At 52.5% G+C, this 18,548-nt stretch overlaps 1 protein-coding gene across 3 annotated transcripts in view; it reads left to right on the forward strand.

The window, feature by feature from the left end:
- The first annotated feature begins 345 nt into the window (after positions 1–345).
- Positions 346–18,548, forward strand: part of ing4 (inhibitor of growth family, member 4) — a 52,511-nt gene continuing 34,308 nt past the window's right edge. For all 3 annotated transcript variants that reach the window (XM_063040199.1, XM_063040200.1, XM_063040201.1), the window contains exon 1: positions 346–421. In XM_063040199.1, the coding sequence (XP_062896269.1) occupies positions 385–421 (37 nt within the window). In that variant the 5' untranslated portion in view covers positions 346–384. The remainder of the gene's footprint in view (positions 422–18,548) is intronic.

Raw genomic sequence — 18,548 nt, forward strand, 5'->3', positions numbered from 1 at the left:
CCTGCCCGTACCTCATTGACTTCATGTCAACAGTGCGCAGGCGCCATGCCAGCAAACCGGCGGCGGGTGGCGAGGGCGCCTGCGCGCCACACGGCCGTGGCCGCGCCGGCTTTTCAGCTCTGCATATTGCGCAGGCGTGGAGCCGGAGTTGCCCCCTCCCCCCGCCGCTCCGGGGAGGGGGCGTGTCAGGCGCATGCGCCGAGGTACAAGAGCCCAGGCGGGGCGGTGCCAGCAACAATCATGGCCGCCGCGCCGGCTCACGTCCGCCCGCCCGCAGCGGCCGCTTGCCAGCACTAGGGCGAGAGGGAGAGGGGGGGAGGGCTGACTTCCGGCGGGGGCCAGGAAGTGCGGGGGTGGGTCTCCCCTGACAACCGTGCGGGGAAGATGGCGGCCGGGATGTACCTGGAGCATTACCTGGACAGTGAGTGGAAAGGGGTGGTGGGGCGGGGGCAAGGTGCGGTCCGGGGAGGGTGGGGGAAATGCAGCCCAGGAGGGGCGCTGCAACTCGAAATGACACTCGGGGGCTGGGGGTGGGGGTTGCTGTGCGTGATATGCAGAGAGGGTCGGGGAGGGTGCGGGTGGGGGTGGGAATGCATCCCATAATAGGCTGAGCGGCGGCACTGCGTCCCGTAATTTGCAGAGACAGAGAGGCGGTGGGGGGGCTGATCTTGACGGGGCGGCGAGGGTGATGAGCCCATCAAATATGTATAAAGAGAGGGAAGGGCGGTGGATGCATTCCACAATATGCAGAGAGAGCGGGGGCGTTGCATCCCATAATATGCAGAGAGAGCGGGGGCGTTGCATCCCATAATATGCAGAGAGAGCGGGGATGTTGCATCCCGTAATATGCAGAGAGAGAGAGGAGTGGCATTGCATCCCATAATATGCAGAGGAGTAGGGGACACTGTATCCCATAATATGCAGAGGAGTAGGGGACACTGTATCCCATAATATGCAGAGGAGTAGGGGACACTATATCCCATAATATGCAGAGGAGTAGGGGACACTGTATCCCATAATATGCAGAGGAGTAGGGGACACTATATCCCATAATATGCAGAGGAGTAGGGGACACTGTATCCCATAATATGCAGAGGAGTAGGGGACACTGTATCCTATAATATGCAGAGAGAGAGAGGGGGGCACTGCATCCCATAATATGCAGAGAGAGGTTGGGGGGCATCGCATCCCATAATATGCAGAGGAGTAGGGGGCACTGCATCACATAATATGCAGAGAGGGGTGGGAACATTGCATCCCATAATATGCAGAGAGAGAGAGATTGGGGACACTGCATCCCATAATATGCAGAGAGAGAGAGGGGTGGCATTGCATCCCATAATATGCAGAGAGGGGTTGGGGTCACTGCATCCCATAATATGCAGAGAGAGAGGGGTGGCATTGCATCCCATAATATGCAGAGAGAGAGGGGTGACACTGCATCCCATAATCTGCAGAGAGAGAGGTTGGGGGTCACTGCATCCCATAATATGCAGAGAGGGGTGGGAGCATTGCATCCCATAATATGCAGAGAGGGGTGGGAGCATCGCATCCCATAATATGCAGAGAGAGTGGGGGACACTGCATCCGATAATATGCAGAGAGGAGTTGGGGGTGACATTGCATCCCATAATATGCAGAGAGAGAGGTTGGGGGGTCACTGCATCCCACAACGTGAGCTCAGAGAATTAAGAGCGCGGACGGCGTACGCGGTGGAAGTTTCTGCGCGAGAACACCCAGGCGGCAGAGCTGGCGCCCAAGCGCTCTGCCTGGCAAGCTTCTCCTCGCGGCGAGGCCGTGGGGCGGGGGGGGGAGTCTCGGGCTCTCCCGTGCCTCCCGCCCGGGCTCGCGCTAATGAGACAGACGTTCGCCGGCCAGCCGACCGATGGGGGGCGGGGGGGTGAGGGTGGGGTGGCAGAATTCGGCAATTCACCGCCCCCTGGCTCAATAATTTCTCCGGGTCTCTGTTTTAAACGGACGCCCCCCCCCCACCCTGTGGTTGTGCTCTCTTCGACCACAGGACCCAGAAAATCGACAGCACATTACAGGCCCCTCAGCTTAAAGTGACCTGTCCCTAGGAGTCTCCCTTGACAGATCCCCCGCTTTCAAGAACCGCGTCGATAAGACGAAGGCCAAAGCAAGCGGGCTTAACAGCACCCTGAATTTAGATTTAGATTATGAGAACACTCAGTCCTCTTTTATTGTCATTTAGAAATGCGTGCATGCGTTAAGAAATAATACAATGTTTCTCTGGAGTGATATCACAGAAAACAGGACAGACCAAAGACCAACACTGACAGAACCACATAATTATAACAGATAGTTACAGCAGTGCAAAGCAATACCATAACTTGATGAAGAACAAACCATGGGCACGGTTAAAAAAAAAGTCTTAAAGTCCCCGAGCCGATCGACTCCCGAGTCCCCGATAGCAGGCGGCAAAAGGGAGAAACTCCCTGCCATAAACCTCCAGGCACCGACAACTTGCCGATGCCTTGGAAGCAGCCGACATTGAGTCCATCCGTCCGAAAACTTCAAGCCTCCAATACAGCCTCCAGCCGCTGAAACACACAAAGCCGAGGATTTCGGGGCCTTCTGCTCCGGAGATTCCGGTTACCACACAGTAGCAGAGGCAGCGAAGCGGGCATTTCAGAAGTTTCTCCAGATGTTCCTCCGTACTCTCACGTCCGTCTCCATCAAATCAGGATTGTGCACGGTCCAAGACTTGACAGATTACGGATATTCATCCACCGGAGAGGCCGCGCGCCCCGCCATCTTCTGCTCCTGGAATAAGCTCACTGACACAAAATGGGGGGCAAGCTCGAAATCGTTGCGAGCCGGTGGGCTTGCTCTTTGCTATTCCACCACCGAGTATCGAGTTCCAATACGCAGATGACAACAGATGGAAACTGACTGCCTTCAACCGTGCACGCACGAAACTTGGACTGCCCGTCGATTCCAAGAAGACTCAGATCGTCTACCAGCTGAGACAAGTGGGACAGAGCCATCAATTCAACTTGGCGAAACAGCCCTGGGGAACGTTGGCCGCTTTCCCTATCGTGGAAGTCACCTCTCCTCCAATGTCGACCTTAATGACCGGATTTTAAATGCGCTGGAACGGCTTTTGGACGTCTCCCGAACGAGAGTCTTTCGTGATCGTGACATCCGAACAGACGCCAGAATGTTAGTGTACAAAGCAGTGGTAAACCCAGCGCTCCTGTATGCATCACAAACCTGGACAACGTACCGACGACGTCTGAAGGCACTTGAAAAGTTCCGTCAACGCTGTCTTCGAAACGTCTTAAATATCAGCTGGGAAGATAGACGAACCAACGTCAGCGTGCTAAATGAAGCAAAAACAACAAACATTGAAGCCTACGTCAACAAGATCCAACTAAGATGGAGCGGTCATGCTGTTCGGATGAAAGGCGAACGTCTGCCGAAACAAGTCTTCTACTCCCAGCTGAAAGAGGGCAAGCGTGAAAGAGGCGGACAACAAAAGAGATTCGAAGACGTCTTAAGATCAACGTGAAGAAGTGTAACATCGACATCGACAACTGGGGAAACCAATGCCGAGGACAGGGAACTCTGGCAAGCCGTCGTCCGAGGAGGGACAGCAACTTTCGCAGCCAACAGATGTGCAGAATTAGAAGAAAATGGGAAGAGAGGCAGCAACAACCGAAGCCCGATCTGCCGTCCGGAACGACCTGGCCTGAACGCGGAAGAACTTTCAGAGCCAAGGTTGGACTCATAGGCCCACTGGAGAGCCGGTAAGTAGATCAGCAGAACGAAGACCATCAGCCCCGACCTCGAGGGAGAGCCGCGACGATGCCTGCCCCGCACGGGAAGGATCGACTCAAGATTAGAAGATGGCTGCCGTTCTGAACGCAAGCTGCCGGCTTAAAACCAACAAATATATATCCTTCAAAGTTGCTGGAGAACGCAGCGGGTCCAGGCAGCATCTCTAGGAAGAGGTACAGTCGACGTTTCAGGCCGAGACCCTTCGTCAGGACTAACTGAAGGAAGAGTGAGTAAGGGATTTGAAAGTGGGAGGGGGAGGGGGGGATCCGAAATGATAGGAGAAGGCAGGAGGGGGAGGGATGGAGCCAAGAGCTGGACAGGTGATTGGCAAAGGGGATATGAGTGGATCATAGACAGGAGGTCCGGGGAGAAGGAAAAGGGGGAGGGGGGAAACCCAGAGGATGGGTAAGGGGTATAGTGAGAGGGACAGAGGGAGAAAAAGGAGAGAGAGAGAAAGAATGTGTGTATATGAGTAAATAACAGATGGGGTACGAGGAGGAGGTGGGGCATTAGCGGAAGTTAGAGAAGTCAATGTCCTCCTGTCTTCTATCATTTTGGATCTCCCCCTCCCCCTCCCACTTTCAAATCTCTTACTCGCTCTTCCTTGAGTCAGTCCTGACGAAGGGTCTCGGCCCGAAACGTCGACTGTACCTCTCCCTAGAGGTGCTGCCTGGCCTGCTGCGTTCCACCAGCGACTTTGATGTGTGTTGCTTGAATTTTCAGCATCTGCAGAATTCCTCGTGTTTAAGCCTATATATCCTGGCGGGTTTCACTCCCCCCATTTTTATATATATATATATGATATGATTATGAAGACACGCAGTCCTCTTTTATTGTCATTTAGTAATCCATGCATTAAGAAATGATACATTATTTCCTCTGGTGTGATATCACAAAACACAGGACAGACCAAGACTGAAGAAACTAATAAAACCACATCATTATAACATATAGTTACAACAGTGCAACAATACCATAACTAGATGATGAAGTCCGTGAGCACAGTAAAAAAAGTTGAAAGTCTCTCAAATGTCCCACATCTCACGCAGACGGGAGAAGGAAGGAAAAGTCTCCCTGCCATACCCGACCACAGTCCGACTCTGAGTCGTCCGAAAACTTCGAAACCTCCGATCAGCCCTCCGACACCGAGCGCCGAGCGCCATCTCTATCCGAACGATTCGACCTCAACCTCGGCCGCCAGCAGCAGGCAAAGCCGGGGATTTTGAGGCCTTCCCTCCGGAAGATTCCCGACCGCGCACAGCAACGACAGCAGCGAACGGGCGTTTCAGAAATTTCTCCAGATGTCCCTCTGTGCTTTCACGTCCAGTCTCCATCAAATCAGAATTGTCCGCGGCCCCTGTTTAACGGATACGATATCATTTTTCACCGGAGGGCTGAGCGTATGGGAAGACCCATTACAATCAATCCGATCTGAAGCCCGCATCGCCTTGCGGAAAGGCCGGCTCGTCGGACTCAGACGGCCCCCGGCGATGGAAATTCCACGGGATGAAAGCCTTCCCCCCGGCAGCTAATCGCAACTGGGCAACCTGGAGGTGCCTTAACAGACTTAGGACTGGAGTGGGTCTTTCAAAGGTGTCACGAAGCAAATGGGGATGTCCAACCAGCCCGACAACTTGTGCATGTGGAACTGAGCCACAGACTGCAACATCTCCCGTACTGCTGCAGATCTTGCCGAAATCAACGGCAAGGCGCAGAAATGTGCCCACAGAAAAATAGAAAATAGGTGCAGGAGTAGGCCATTCGGCCCTTCGAGCCTGCACCGCCATTCAGTACGATCATGGCTGATCATCCAACTCAGAACCCTGTACCAGCCTTCCCCCCACACCCCCTGAACCCCGTAGCCACAAGGGCCATATCTAACTCCCTCTTAAATATAGCCAATGAACTGGCCTCAACTGTTTCCAGTGGCAGAGAATTCCACAGATTCACCACTCTCTGTGTGAAGAAGCTTTTCCTCATCTCGGTCCTAAAAGGCTTCCCCTTTATCCTCAGACTGTGACCCCTCGTTCTGGACTTCCCCAACATCAGGAACAATCTTCCTGCATCTAGCCTGTCCAATCCCTTTAGGATTTTATACGTTTCAATCAGATCCCCCCCCAATCTTCTAAATTCCAGAGAGTATAAGCCTAGTTGATCCAGTCTTTCTTCATCTGAAAGTCCTGCCATCGCAGGAATCAATCTGGTGAACCTTCTCCACATGTACTCATCTAGCTTTCTAGGCCTTTCAGCGTTCGAGAAGTTCCAGCGAGATTCTCCCCACCGCCCCCCCGTCCTTCTAAATACCAGCGAGTATAGGCCCAGAGAGCCAGGGAACGTTCCTCGTATGGCAACCCTTTCACTCTCGGAGTCACCCGTCCCGTAGCGGGAGGGCGTCCGGTGCGGGGCATTTTCTGCGGCGTGTCGGCAAGAGGGTCGGCGGGGAGGCGACGGCGTTCCTCAGCCTCCCGAGGGAGCCGAGGCGCCGGTAATCTCCCCAGCCGGCGGACGGAGCAGGGCAGGCTGCGGTTCACATTTCCGAGGGGGAAAAACATGTCAAATTCACAGTCCCAAGATCAAGTTGGTTTCACAGAATCGTCACTCCGGACCCGATCCAAAGAGAAAACCCGATAAGATAAAGAATAGAATAATGATTTTAAAAAAAACACAGTAAATATAAATGCATGCAGACAAGTGTGAGGTGTTGCATTTTGGAAGGACAAATCAAGGTAGGACATGCGCAGTAAATGGTAGGGCACTGAGGAGTGCGGAGGAACAAGGAGATCTGGGAGTTCAGATATATAATTCCCTGAAAGTGGCTTCACAGGGTTGTAAAGGAGGGTTTTGGCAGCCTAGCATTCATAAATCAAAGTACTGAGTATAGGAGTTGGGATGTTATGGGGAGATTGTATAAGACATTGATGAGGACAAATTAGGCAGTTCTGGTCACCTAACTATAGGAAGGATATCAGTAAGATTGAAAGAGTGCAGAGAAGATTTACTGGGACGTTGCCGGGTCTTCAGGAGTTGAGTTACGGGGAAAGATTGAACAGATTAGGACTTTATTCCTTGGAGCGTAGAAGAATGAGGGAGGATTTGATAGAGGTTTGCAAAATAATGAGGGGTATAGACAGAGTAAATGTGAGTAGGCTCTTTCCACTTAGATGAGGAGAGATTAAAACGAGAGGACGTGGCTTTAGGGTGAGAGGGGAAAGGTTTAGGGGGAACTCCTTCACTCAGAGTGTGGTGGAAGTGTGGAACGAGCTGCCATCTGATGTGGTAAATGCGGGCTCACTCTTAAGTTTGAAGAACAAATTGGATAGATACATGGACGGGAGAGGTTGGACTGGGTGCGGGTCAGTGGGACTAGCAGGAATAATGTTTCGGCAGAGACTAGAAGGGCCGAACGGCCTGTTTTCTGTGCAGTAGTGTTCTGTGGTTCTACATAAACACAGATGGACTGTACGCCCATGAAGTGACGCTGGGGCCCAGGGGGGTGCTCGTCCAGAGAGCGACCCTGACAGGAAATGATGAAGGAGTGGTGCTGGTGAGGGGAGATATGGAGGGGTGTGCGAATGGGCGGAGATGTCGATCAGCAGGGCGCGCCCCCTCTTCCGGGACCCCTTCCCCAAGCGTGTCCCCGACGGCGGGGCGATGCCGGGGGGGAAGGGGCGCGAGTGTGGCTGGGCGAGGCCCGGCTCTGGGCGGGATCCTCGGAGCGTGTGGGGGGCGCCGGCCGGCGGGCGTAGAATCCGTTCGGGGGCCGGGCGAGGTGTGCGCTCCCGGGTGTTTGGAGCTCTATCGCCACTGACGTGAAGAGCGGGGGGAAGAGTTGTCCGGGAGTCGATGAGCATCTCCTCTGTCTTGCGGGCATCGAGGGAGAGGCTGTTTGCCCAGCGCCGGGTCTCGAGCTGGTCCACCTCCCCTCTGTATGGGATATCTCTCTCTTTATATATCTATCTTCCCCCTCCCCCACCCCCTCTCCATCTCTCTCTCTCTCTCTCTCTGTTTCTGTCTCTCCTCATCTCTCTCTATTTCTATCTATCTCTCTCTCCATCTACATCTCTCTCAATATCCCTCTGTCTCTCCTCTCTCTCTCTTTCTGTCTCTCTCTCCCTGTCTCTCCATCTCTCTCTCGCTCTGTCTCTCCTTCTACATCGCTCTCTCTCCCCATTTCTCTCTATCTCTCTCTCTGTACCTCCATCTATATCCTTCTCTCTCTCTTCATCTCTATCTTTCTGTCTGTCTGTCCCCGTCTTTCGATCTCTCCATCTACATCTCTCTCAATATCCGTCTCTCTCTCCATCTGTCTCTTTCTGTTTCTCTCTCCCCGACTCTCTCTATCTCTAACACGAAATAATCTGCAGATGCCGGGGTCAAAGCAACACCCACAACGCGCTGGAGGAACTCAGCAGGTCGGGCAGCATCCGTGGAAACGATCGGTCGTTGTGCGGTCCGAAAACCTCAGAATGGGGCGCGGGGGGGGGGTTCGCGCACAAGGGGGCAGCGTCACCCGTAACGGCGCTGGGGAGGTGCGGAGGCAGCCCCTGATCGGCGGAGGTGGGGGGGGACGCATCCCATAATATGCACAGAGGGAGGGAGGGCGCGATCCGTTTTATAATAGGCGTCTGCGCGATTTCAGTTTAAAGTGCCGTACAATAGTCGTAGCTCCAGCTCGGGCCCCCTAAAACCTTGGCGTGGGACCGCGTTCGGCAAGGCGGGGGCGGAGAGCGGGTTTGCGGGAGTGGCAAGGGTGGAGGGGGGCAGAGGACGCGCGCCAGGAGACGGGTGCCAACTCACCCAGCCCCGAGACACCGGGCAGGGTCATCCGATCCCAAACCAATTGGTTTATTGATCATTACAGAGTGTCCCCCCTGGTGCTCCCCCTCTCTCTCCCCCCCTTTTCCCCCCAACCACGATTCCCCCTCTCCCTGCCCCCTTCCCCACTCTCAGCCCACAACAGAGACCCGGATCCGAACCCGGTTTACCATCGCTCACACACATTGTGTACAGTTTTGGTCTACAAATTTGAGGAGGGACATTCTTGCTATGGAGGGAGTGCAGTGGAGGTTCACAAGGTTAATTCCTGGGTTGGCGGGACTCTCATATGTCGAAAGATTGGAGCGACTGGGCTTGTATACTCTGGAATTTAGAAGGCTGAAAGGGGATCTTATTGAAACATATAAGATTATTAAGGGATTGGACACGCTGGAGGCAGGAAACATGTTCCCGCTGATGGGGGAGTCCAGAACCAGAGGCCACAGTTTAAGAATAAGGGGTAGGCCACTTAGAACGGAGTTGAGGGAAAACTTTTTCACCCAGAGAGTTGTGGATCTGTGGAATGCTCTGCCCCAGAAGGCAGTGGAGACCAAGTCTCTGGATGCTTTCAAGAAAGAGTTAGATAGGGCACCAGCTTAAGAAGGCCCACCAGCGCCTTTACTTCCTGAGAAAGCTAAAGAAATTTGGCCTGTCCCCTAAAACCCTCACTAATTTTTATAGATGCACCGTAGAAAGCATTCTTCTAGGGTGCATCACAACCTGGTACGGAAGTTGTCCTGTCCAAGACCGGAAGAAGCTGCAGAAGATTGTGAACACGGCCCAGCACATCATACAAACCAATCTTCCGTCCGTGGACTCACTTTACACCGCACGCTGTCGGAGCAGTGCTGCCAGGATAATCAAGGACACGACCCCCCCAGCCGACACACTTTTCGTCCCTCTTCCCTCCCGGAGAAGGCTCAGGAGCTTGAAGACTCGCACGGCCAGATTTGGGAACAGCTTCTTTCCAACTGTGATAAGACAAGGGGAATTGAGTCTTGGAGCAAAGAGGTCCTTCTGCAGTTGTACAGGGCCCTGGTGAGACCACACCTGGAGTATTGTGTGCAGTTTTGGTCTCCAGATTTGAGGAAGGACATTCTTGCTATTGAGGGAGTGCAGCGTAGGTTCACGAGGTTAATTCCCGGGATGGCGGGACTCTCATATGTTGAAAGATTGGAGCGACTGGGCTTGTATACTCTGGAATTTAGAAGGATGAGAGGGGATCTGATTGAAACATATAAGATTATTAAGGAACTGGACACGCTGGAGGCAGGAAACATGTTCTCGCTGATGGGTGAGTCCAGAACCAGAGGCCACAGTTTAAGAATAAGGGGTAGGTCATTTAGAACGGAGTTGAGGAAAAACTTTTCCACCCAGAGAGTTGTGGATATGTGGAATGCTCTGCCCCAGAAGGCAGTGGAGGCCAAGTCTCTGGATGCTTTCAAGAGAGAGTTAGATAGAGCTCTTAAAGATAGCGGAGTCAAAGGTGATGGGGAGAAGGCAGGAACTGGATACTGATTGTGGATGATCAGGCATGATCACAGTGAATGGCGGTGCTGGCTCGAGGGGCCGAATGGCCCACTCCTGCACCTACTGTCTGTTGTCACAGGTCATGAAATCAGGTTTTGGTCACTGAACATGGACGTCGGGAGGTGGGAGGCCAGACTTCCTATGACGCTCTGTGCTGCATCTCGGTGGAATGAGTCTCTGGCTGAATGTACTCCTGTGCCCACCCAGTACATTATGTAGTGGATGGGAGACATTGTCCAAGATGGCATGCAACTTAGACAGAATCCTCTATTCAGACACCACCGTCAGAGAGTCCAGTTCCATCCCCACAACATCACTGGCCTTACGGATGAGTTTGTTGATTCTGTTGGTGTCTGCTACCCTCAGCCTGCTGCCCCAGCACACAACAGCAAACATGATCGCACTGGCCACCACAGACTCGTAGAACATCCTCAGCATCGTCCGGCAGATGTTAAAGGACCTCAGTCTCCTCAGGAAATAGAGACGGCTCTGACCCTTCTTGTAGACAGCCTCAGTGTTCTTTGACCAGTCCAATTTATTGTCAATTCGTATCCCCAGGTATTTGTAATCCTCCACCATGTCCACACTGACCCCCTGGATGGAAACAGGGGTCACCGGTACCTTAGCTCTCCTCAGGTCTACCACCAGCTCCTTAGGCTTTTCCACATTAAGCTGCAGATAATTCTGCTCACACCATGTGACAAAGTTTCCTACCGTAGCCCTGTACTCAGCCTCATCTCCCCTGCTGATGCATCCAACTATGGCAGAGTCATCCGAAAACTTGTGAAGATGACAAGACTCTGTGCAGTAGTTGAAGTCCGAGGTGTAAATGGTGAAGAGAAAGGGAGACAAGACTGGGACAAATAAGGGATAATAAGGGACAAGAGTGGCAGTCAAATCCCGGGACATTTGTGTTTACCCCAGGAAAGACTACCGTGACCATGAAGCCTTGTGTGGGCACCTGTGTGACGTGCGCGACGTGCGTATGTGCAGATTTTTTCCCCACAAATTGGTTTTGCCTTCATCTTCCCAACTACACTGTACATACATTATTTCTACTCTATATGGGCTGTGTATTTATCAGATCATTCCTGTTTTTACTACATGTTAGTGTTATTTATTTCCGGTTTTATGTGTTATTTGGTACGGTTTGTAGGTTATTTTTGAGGTCTGGGAACGCTCAAAAATTTTTCCCATATAAATTAATAGTAATTGTTTCTTCGCTTTACGCCATTTCGGCTTACGAATGGTTTCACAGCAACGCTCTACCTTAGCGGGGGAAATACGGGACAAGGGCGGTCCCGTATGGGACAAACCAATTTAGCCCGATATACGGGATGTCCCGGCTAACACGGGACAGTTGGCAGCCCTACGTTCAGGTTCAACAGTGCGTGACGGGGAATGAACTCGTATCGTTCCCTCGCGGCCCGGTAGCGCATGCTCTGCGGCCCGGTGGCTGGGGACTGCTGCGGTAGAATTCACGGCGAGCCGCGCCTGGATCGAGACCGACCGGCAACCGCTGTGCAGAAGAGGGCGGACCGCGCAAATAGTATTGCTGAGAAACGAGCCGTGAACGCTCCTCGAGAAGGGAATCTGTGGGTTGCGACCGGCAGCCTGGGTCTCGGCCCGAAACGTCGCCTGCTCGCTCTTTTCCGCAGAGGCTTCCCGGCCTGCGGAGTTCCTCCTGCGTTTCGTGTGTGCGTGCGTGCGTGTGTGTGTGTTGCTAAGGATTTCCAGTGTCTGCAGACCTCCTCTTGCTTACGGAGAGCGAGCTGTTGCCCGCGTAGCCGGCTCCCCCCGCTCCACGCAGCTGACGAACCCGAAGGAACAGTGGAGACTGATACGGTTCAGTACTGGGAGTCGCCCGTCGGCGTCGAACTCTACGTAGGGGCCCCAGCTCTGGAGCCCCCAACTCCCGAAGCCTTCCCCCGCGAGCGGGCCCCGCCGCCAGAGATCGGAGTCTTCCTTCTCCCGGGTGAGCCCCGTCTGCCCGAAGCGACCGGTTTTAAGGCGCCGGTGACCCACCTTCGCCCCGTCTCCCGTCATGAGGAACGGCTCCCCCAGGCTGGGTATCTAACCCACGTGCGAAGGCCGGGAGCTAGACTTGGTTGTCGGGGGCGGGGCAAATTGAGCCGCACACCGCCGGGAGCGGTGGGGGCTCGGAACTGAGTGAAAAAACTTGCCCCTCACATCCCCCTTGCCCCCCTCTCATCTTCATCCGAACATAAAAAATCGGGGCAGGAGTCGGCCCATTAATAATAAATAGTAATAGAACCATAAATAGTTGAATAGTAATATGTAAATTATGACAGGAAATAAGTCCAGGACCAGCCTATTGGCTCAGGGTGTCTGACCCTCCAAGGGAGGAGTTGTAAAGTTTGATGGCCACAGGCAGGAATGACTTCCTATGACGCTCTGTGCTGCATCTCGGTGGAATGAGTCTCTGGCTGAATGTACTCCTGTGCCCACCCAGTACATTATGTAGTGGGTGGAAGACATTGTCCAAGATGGCATGCAACTTGGACAGCATCCTCTTTTCAGACACCGCCGTCAGAGAGTCCAGTTCCATCCCCACAACATCACTGGCCTTACGGATGAGTTTGTTGGTTCTGTTGGTGTCTGCTACCCTCAGCCTGCTGCCCCAGCACACAACAGCAAACATGATTTCATTGGAAAGGGTACAGAGGAGATTTACCAGGATGCTGCCTGGTTTAGAGAGTATGCATTATGATCAGAGATTAAGGGAGCTAGGGCTTTACTTTTTGGAGAGAAGGAGGATGAGAAGAGACATGATAGAGGTGTACAAGATAATAAGAGGAATAGATAGAGTGGATAACCAGTGCCTCTTCCCCAGGGCACCACTGCTCAATACAAGAGGACATGGCTTTAAGGTAAGGGGTGGGAAGTTCAAGGGGGATATTAGAGGAAGGTTTTTAACTCAGAGAGTGGTTGGTGCGTGGAATGCACTGCCTGAGTCAGTGGTGGAGGCAGATACACTAGTGAAGTTTAAGAGACTACTAGACAGGGATATGGAGGAATTTAAGGTGGGGGCTTATATGGGAGGCAGGGTTTGAGGGTCGGCACAACATTGTGGGCCGAAGGGCCTGTACAGTGCTGTACTATTCTATGTTCTATGTTCGTCCGGCAGATGTTAAAGGACCTCAGTCTCCTCAGGAAATAGAGGCGGCTCTGACCCTCCTTGTAGACAGCCTCAGTGTTCTTTGACCAGTCCAGTTTATTGTCAATTCGTACCCCCAGGTATTTGTAATCCTCCACCATGTCCACACTGACCCCCTGGATGGAAACAGGAACCCCACTATTCTCTGTAAACAAAAAACAAAAGGTAAAAAAAAAGATTTAAAAAAAGGACTGGGCAGCCCATTCTGAGAGTAAAAGTAAAAAAATAAAGAGAAACTTTCTGATCAAATCCGAAATTTCGAGAAAGTAACTGGAAGAGTAACTAATCAAATCATGTGAAAACATTGACTCTCACCTACCGGTGGGAACAACTTTCCTACCTCTGTCTTATCCATCCCAAAGATAGAGACTTCTCCCCATTACCACCCCCGTCTGTAGCAACGTTGAGGGACTAAAATTACGCATATATGTGAAATTAAATTGGATAAGTAAGGCCAAAGCAGAAATTGAAATAAGAACAGTAAGGTTGCGTTCAAGGGTTTGGTGTCCATTCAGAAATGGGACGGCGGAGGGGGGAGGAGCTGGTACCCCTCACTGGGCCCCTATGCAAACCTGGCTCGTCAGCCGGCCCCAGGACTCAGCGGTGAGGAGGCCACGGCGCGCGCCCGGGGTGGGTACGGTTTTGGGGGTTCAACCGGGCAGGAGCGCGACGATGGTCCGACTAAAGAGCCCTCGGTCCGAGCGGACGCTGGGTAGATATTTCCCGTGCAGTTGGTTAAAAAGAATTTGAGGGAACGTTGATAAGGACTGGTGTGTGTTTTTTCTCTCGTCTCACCCTTTCTGAAACATAGAAACATAGAAAATAGGTGCAGGAGTAGGCCATTCGGCCCTTCGAGCCTGCACCGCCATTCAGTATGAACATGGCTGATCATCCAACTCAGAACCCTGTACCAGCCTTCCCTCCATAACCCGCTGATCCCTTTAGCCACAAGGGCCATATCTAACTCCCTCTTAAATATAGCCAATGAACTGGCCTCAACTGTTTCCTGTGGCAGAGAATTCCACAGATTTACCACTCTCTGTGTGAAGAAGTTTTTCCTCATCTCGATCCTAAAAGGCTTCCCCTTTATCCTCAAACTGTGACCCCTCGTTCTGGACTTCCCCAACATCGGGAACAATCTTCCTGCATTTAGCCTGTCCAATCCCTTTAGGATTTTATACATTTCAATAAGATCCCCCCTCAGTCTTCTGAGTTCCAGCGAGTATAAGCCTAGTCGATCCAGTCTTTCTTCATATGAAAGTCCTGCCATCCCAGGAATCAATCTGGTGAACCTTCTCTGTACTCCCTCTATGGCAAGGATGTCTTTCCTCAGATTAGGGGACCAAAACTGCACACAATACTCCAGGTGTGGTCTCACCAAGGCCTTGTACAACTGCAGTAGTACCTCCCTGCTCCTGTACTCGAATCCTCTCGCTATAAATGCCAGCATACCATTCGCCTTTTTCACCGCCTGCTGTACCTGCATGCCCACTTTCAATGACTGGTGTATAATGACACCCAGGTCTCGTTGCACCTCCCCTTTTCCTAATCGGCCACCATTCAGATAATAATCTGTTTTCCTGTTTTTGCCACCAAAGTGGATAACTTCACATTTATCCACATTAAACTGCATTTGCCATGAATTTGCCCACTCACCCAACCTATCCAAGTCACCCTGCATCCTGTTAGCATCCTCCTCACAGCTAACACTGCCGCCCAGCTTCGTGTCGTCCGCAAACCTGGAACATTGGCTGTGTCCAATGTTCCCTTCAAATTTGTAGCCGCCAGTGTGCGCAAAAACCTTGCGTTGTGCAGTCGTTCCTCTCCCCCCCCCCCCAGTGACAACAACGCGTGTGCCCTGAATCTTACATGCGGAGCTGAACACTTTTAACAGCCAACGCTGTCGACAAGAACTCTGATCTTCTCTGGGTTCCCCTGCACTCTCAACAAGGCACACGTGGCGGGCCGCCCAAATCCGATTTGCTCGCCAAGTGCCGCTCTAGAAAGCCAGGTTTCCGAACGTCACCCCGCTCCTGCCCGCTTGCAAACCTCCCCCCCCCAGCCACTTGTGCCTCGCGGCAATTCACGCAGGTAACCCCAGTTTCTGCGTTGTACAGAACTGTGTCCAGTTCCGGTCGCCTCACTACAGGAAGGATGTGGAAGCATTGGAAAGGGTACAGAGGAGATTTACCAGGATGCTGCCTGGTTTAGAGAGTATGCATTATGATCAGAGATTAAGGGAGCTAGGGCTTTACTCTTTGGAGAGAAGGAGGATGAGAGGAGACATGATAGAGGTGTACAAGATAGTAAGAGGAATAGATAGAGTGGACAGCCAGCGCCTCTTCCCCAGGGCACCACTGCTCAATACAAGAGGACATGGCTTTAAGGTAAGGGGTGGGAAGTTCAAGGGGGATGTTAGAGGAAGGTTTTTTACTCAGAGAGTGGTTGGTGCGTGGAATGCACTGCCTGAGTCAGTGGTGGAGGCAGATACACGAGTGAAGTTTAAGAGACTACTAGACAGGTATACGGAGGAATTTAAGGTGGGGGGGTTATATGGGAGGCAGGGTTTGAGGGTCGGCACAACATTGTGGGCCGAAGGGCCTGTACTGTTTCTATGTTCTACAGAAACGTTTCTCCTAGCTACACATCCAGTCACTTTTTATTGTCGTTTTGACCATCACTGCTGGTATAGTACCCAGTAAAAATGAGACAACGTTTTCCAGGACCGTGGTGCTACACGAAACAATACAAAAACTACACTGAACTACGTAAAACAACACAAAAACTACACTAGACTGCAGACCTACCCAGGACTGCATAAGGTGCACAAAACAGGGCAGGCATTACAATGAATAATAAACAAGACAATAGGCACGGTAGAGGGCAGTAGGTTGGTGTCAGTCCAGGCTCTGGGTATTGAGGAGTCTGATGGCTGGGGGGAAGAAGCTGTTACACAGTCTGGTCGTGAGAGCCCAAATACTTCGGTGCCTTTTGCCGGATGGCAGGAGGGGGAAGAGTTTATATGAGGGGTGCGTGGGGTCCTTCATAATGCTGTTAGCTTTGTGTAAATGCCTGTGACGGCGGGAAGAGAGACCTCGATGATCTCCTCAGCTGACCTCACTATCCGCCGCAGGGTCTTGCGATGCGAGACGGTGCAATTCCCGAACCGGGCCGTGATACAGCTGCTCAGGACGCTCTCGATACAACCTCTGTAAGAACGTGGTGAGGATGGGGTGGGGTGGGAGATGGACTTTTCTCAGCCTTCGCAGAAAGTGGAGTCGCTGTTGGGCTTTCTTGGCTGCGGAGCTGGTGTTGAGGGACCAGGTGAGATTCTCCGCCAGGTGAACACCGGGAAATCTGGGGCTCTTGGCGATCTCTACGTCCCTGACCTTGTGAGCGTTCTGTGCCGCAGTTTCTCCTGAGGGGGAGAAGATCCAGGAACCTGGGATGCAGAGGGACTTGGGAGCCCTCGTGCAGGACACTCTGAAGGTTAGCTTGCAGGTCGACTCACTGGTGAGGAAGGCAAATGCCATGTTAGCATTCATTTCAAGAGGTCTAGAAATGAAGGATGTGATGCTGAGGGTTTATAAGGCGCTGGGAAGGCCTCACCTTGAGTGTTGTGAACAGTTTTGGGCCCCTCATCTTGGCACTTCACCTGTGAGTCCCCCAAACAGTCCTTCCAGGTGAGGCATCACTTCACCTGTGAGTCGACTGGGGTGATAGACTGCGTCCGGTGCTCCCGATGTGGCCTTTTATATATTGGTGAGACCTGACGCAGACTGGGAGACCGCTTTGCTGAACATCTACGCTCTGTCCAGAGAAAGCAGGATCTCCCAGTGGCCTCACATTTTAATTCCACATCCCATTCCCATTCTGACATGTCTATCCACGGCCTCCTCTACTGTGGAGATGAAGCCACACTCAGGTTGGAGGAACAACACCTTATATTCCGTCTGGGTAGCCTCCAACCTGATGGCATGAACATCGACTTCTCTAATTTCCGCTAATGCCCCACCTCCCCCTCATACCCCATCTGTTACTTATTTTTATACACACATTCTTTCTCTCACTCTCCTTTTTCTCCCTCTGTCCCTCTGAATATACCCCTTGCCCATCCTCTGGGTTCCCCCCCCCTTGTCTTTCTCCCCAGACCTCCTGTCCCATGATCCTCTTGTATCCCCTTTTGCCTATCACCTGTCCAGCTCTCGGCTCTATCCCTCCCCCTCCTGTCTTCTCCTATCATTTTGGATCTCCCCCTTCCCCTCCAACTTTCAAATCTCTTACTCACTCTTCCTTCAGTTAGTCCTGACGAAGGGTCTCGGCCTGAAACGTCGACTGCACCTCTTCCTAGAGATGCTGCCTGGCCTGCTGCGTTCACCAGCAACTTTGATGTATGTTGCTTGGGAAAGATGTGCTGGCTTTGGAGAGGGTCCAGAGGAGGTTCCCAAGGATGATTCCGGGAATGAAAGGGTTATCATACGAGGAGCGTGTGATGGTTCTGGGTCTGTACTCGCTGGAATTCAGAAGGATGAGGAGGGGGATCTCACTGAAACTTTGGAATGTTGAAAGGCCGAGACAGGGTGGATGTGGAAAGGACGTTTCCCGTGGTGGGGGAGTCTAGGACAAGAGGGCACAGCCTCTAGATAGAGGGGCGCCCTTTCAAACCAGAGGTGCAGAGAAATTTCTCCAGCCAAGGGGTGGTGAATTTGTGGGATTTGTTGCCGCTTGCAGCCTGTAGAGGCCGGGTCGTTGGGTATATTTGAGGCAGAGATTGATAGGTTCTTGATTGGACGCGGCATCAAAGGTTACGGGGAGAAGGCCGGGAACTGGGGTTGAGGAGGAGATAGGATCGGCCGTGATCAGATGCCGGAGCAGACTCGGTGGGCCAGACGGAATTCGACCCGCTGAATCGATAATTTCTCCACTCAGAATAGGCCGGCTCTAAAATCTGCAGACGGGTCATCGCATACGCCGCCCGTGTCAGAAGCCGGGGAAGGGAAACGTGATTGCGTGCGGCCGTGAAATACACTTCGCCTTCTCCATCTCTTCCTCTCTGTCTCTGTCTCTTTCCCCATCTCTTTTTCCCTATCTCTGCCTCTCCCCTCTCTATCTCCCTGCCCCTCTATCTCTCTCTCTCTCCCCCTTCTTGCCCCCTCTCTGCCCCTGTATCTCTCCCCCCACTCCCCCGTGTCTCCTTCTCCGTCAGTCCCTCCCTTTATCCCCT

Source organism: Mobula hypostoma, unplaced genomic scaffold (assembly GCF_963921235.1).
Source record: "Mobula hypostoma unplaced genomic scaffold, sMobHyp1.1 scaffold_161, whole genome shotgun sequence".
In the NCBI taxonomy this organism is placed as follows: domain Eukaryota; kingdom Metazoa; phylum Chordata; class Chondrichthyes; order Myliobatiformes; family Myliobatidae; genus Mobula; species Mobula hypostoma.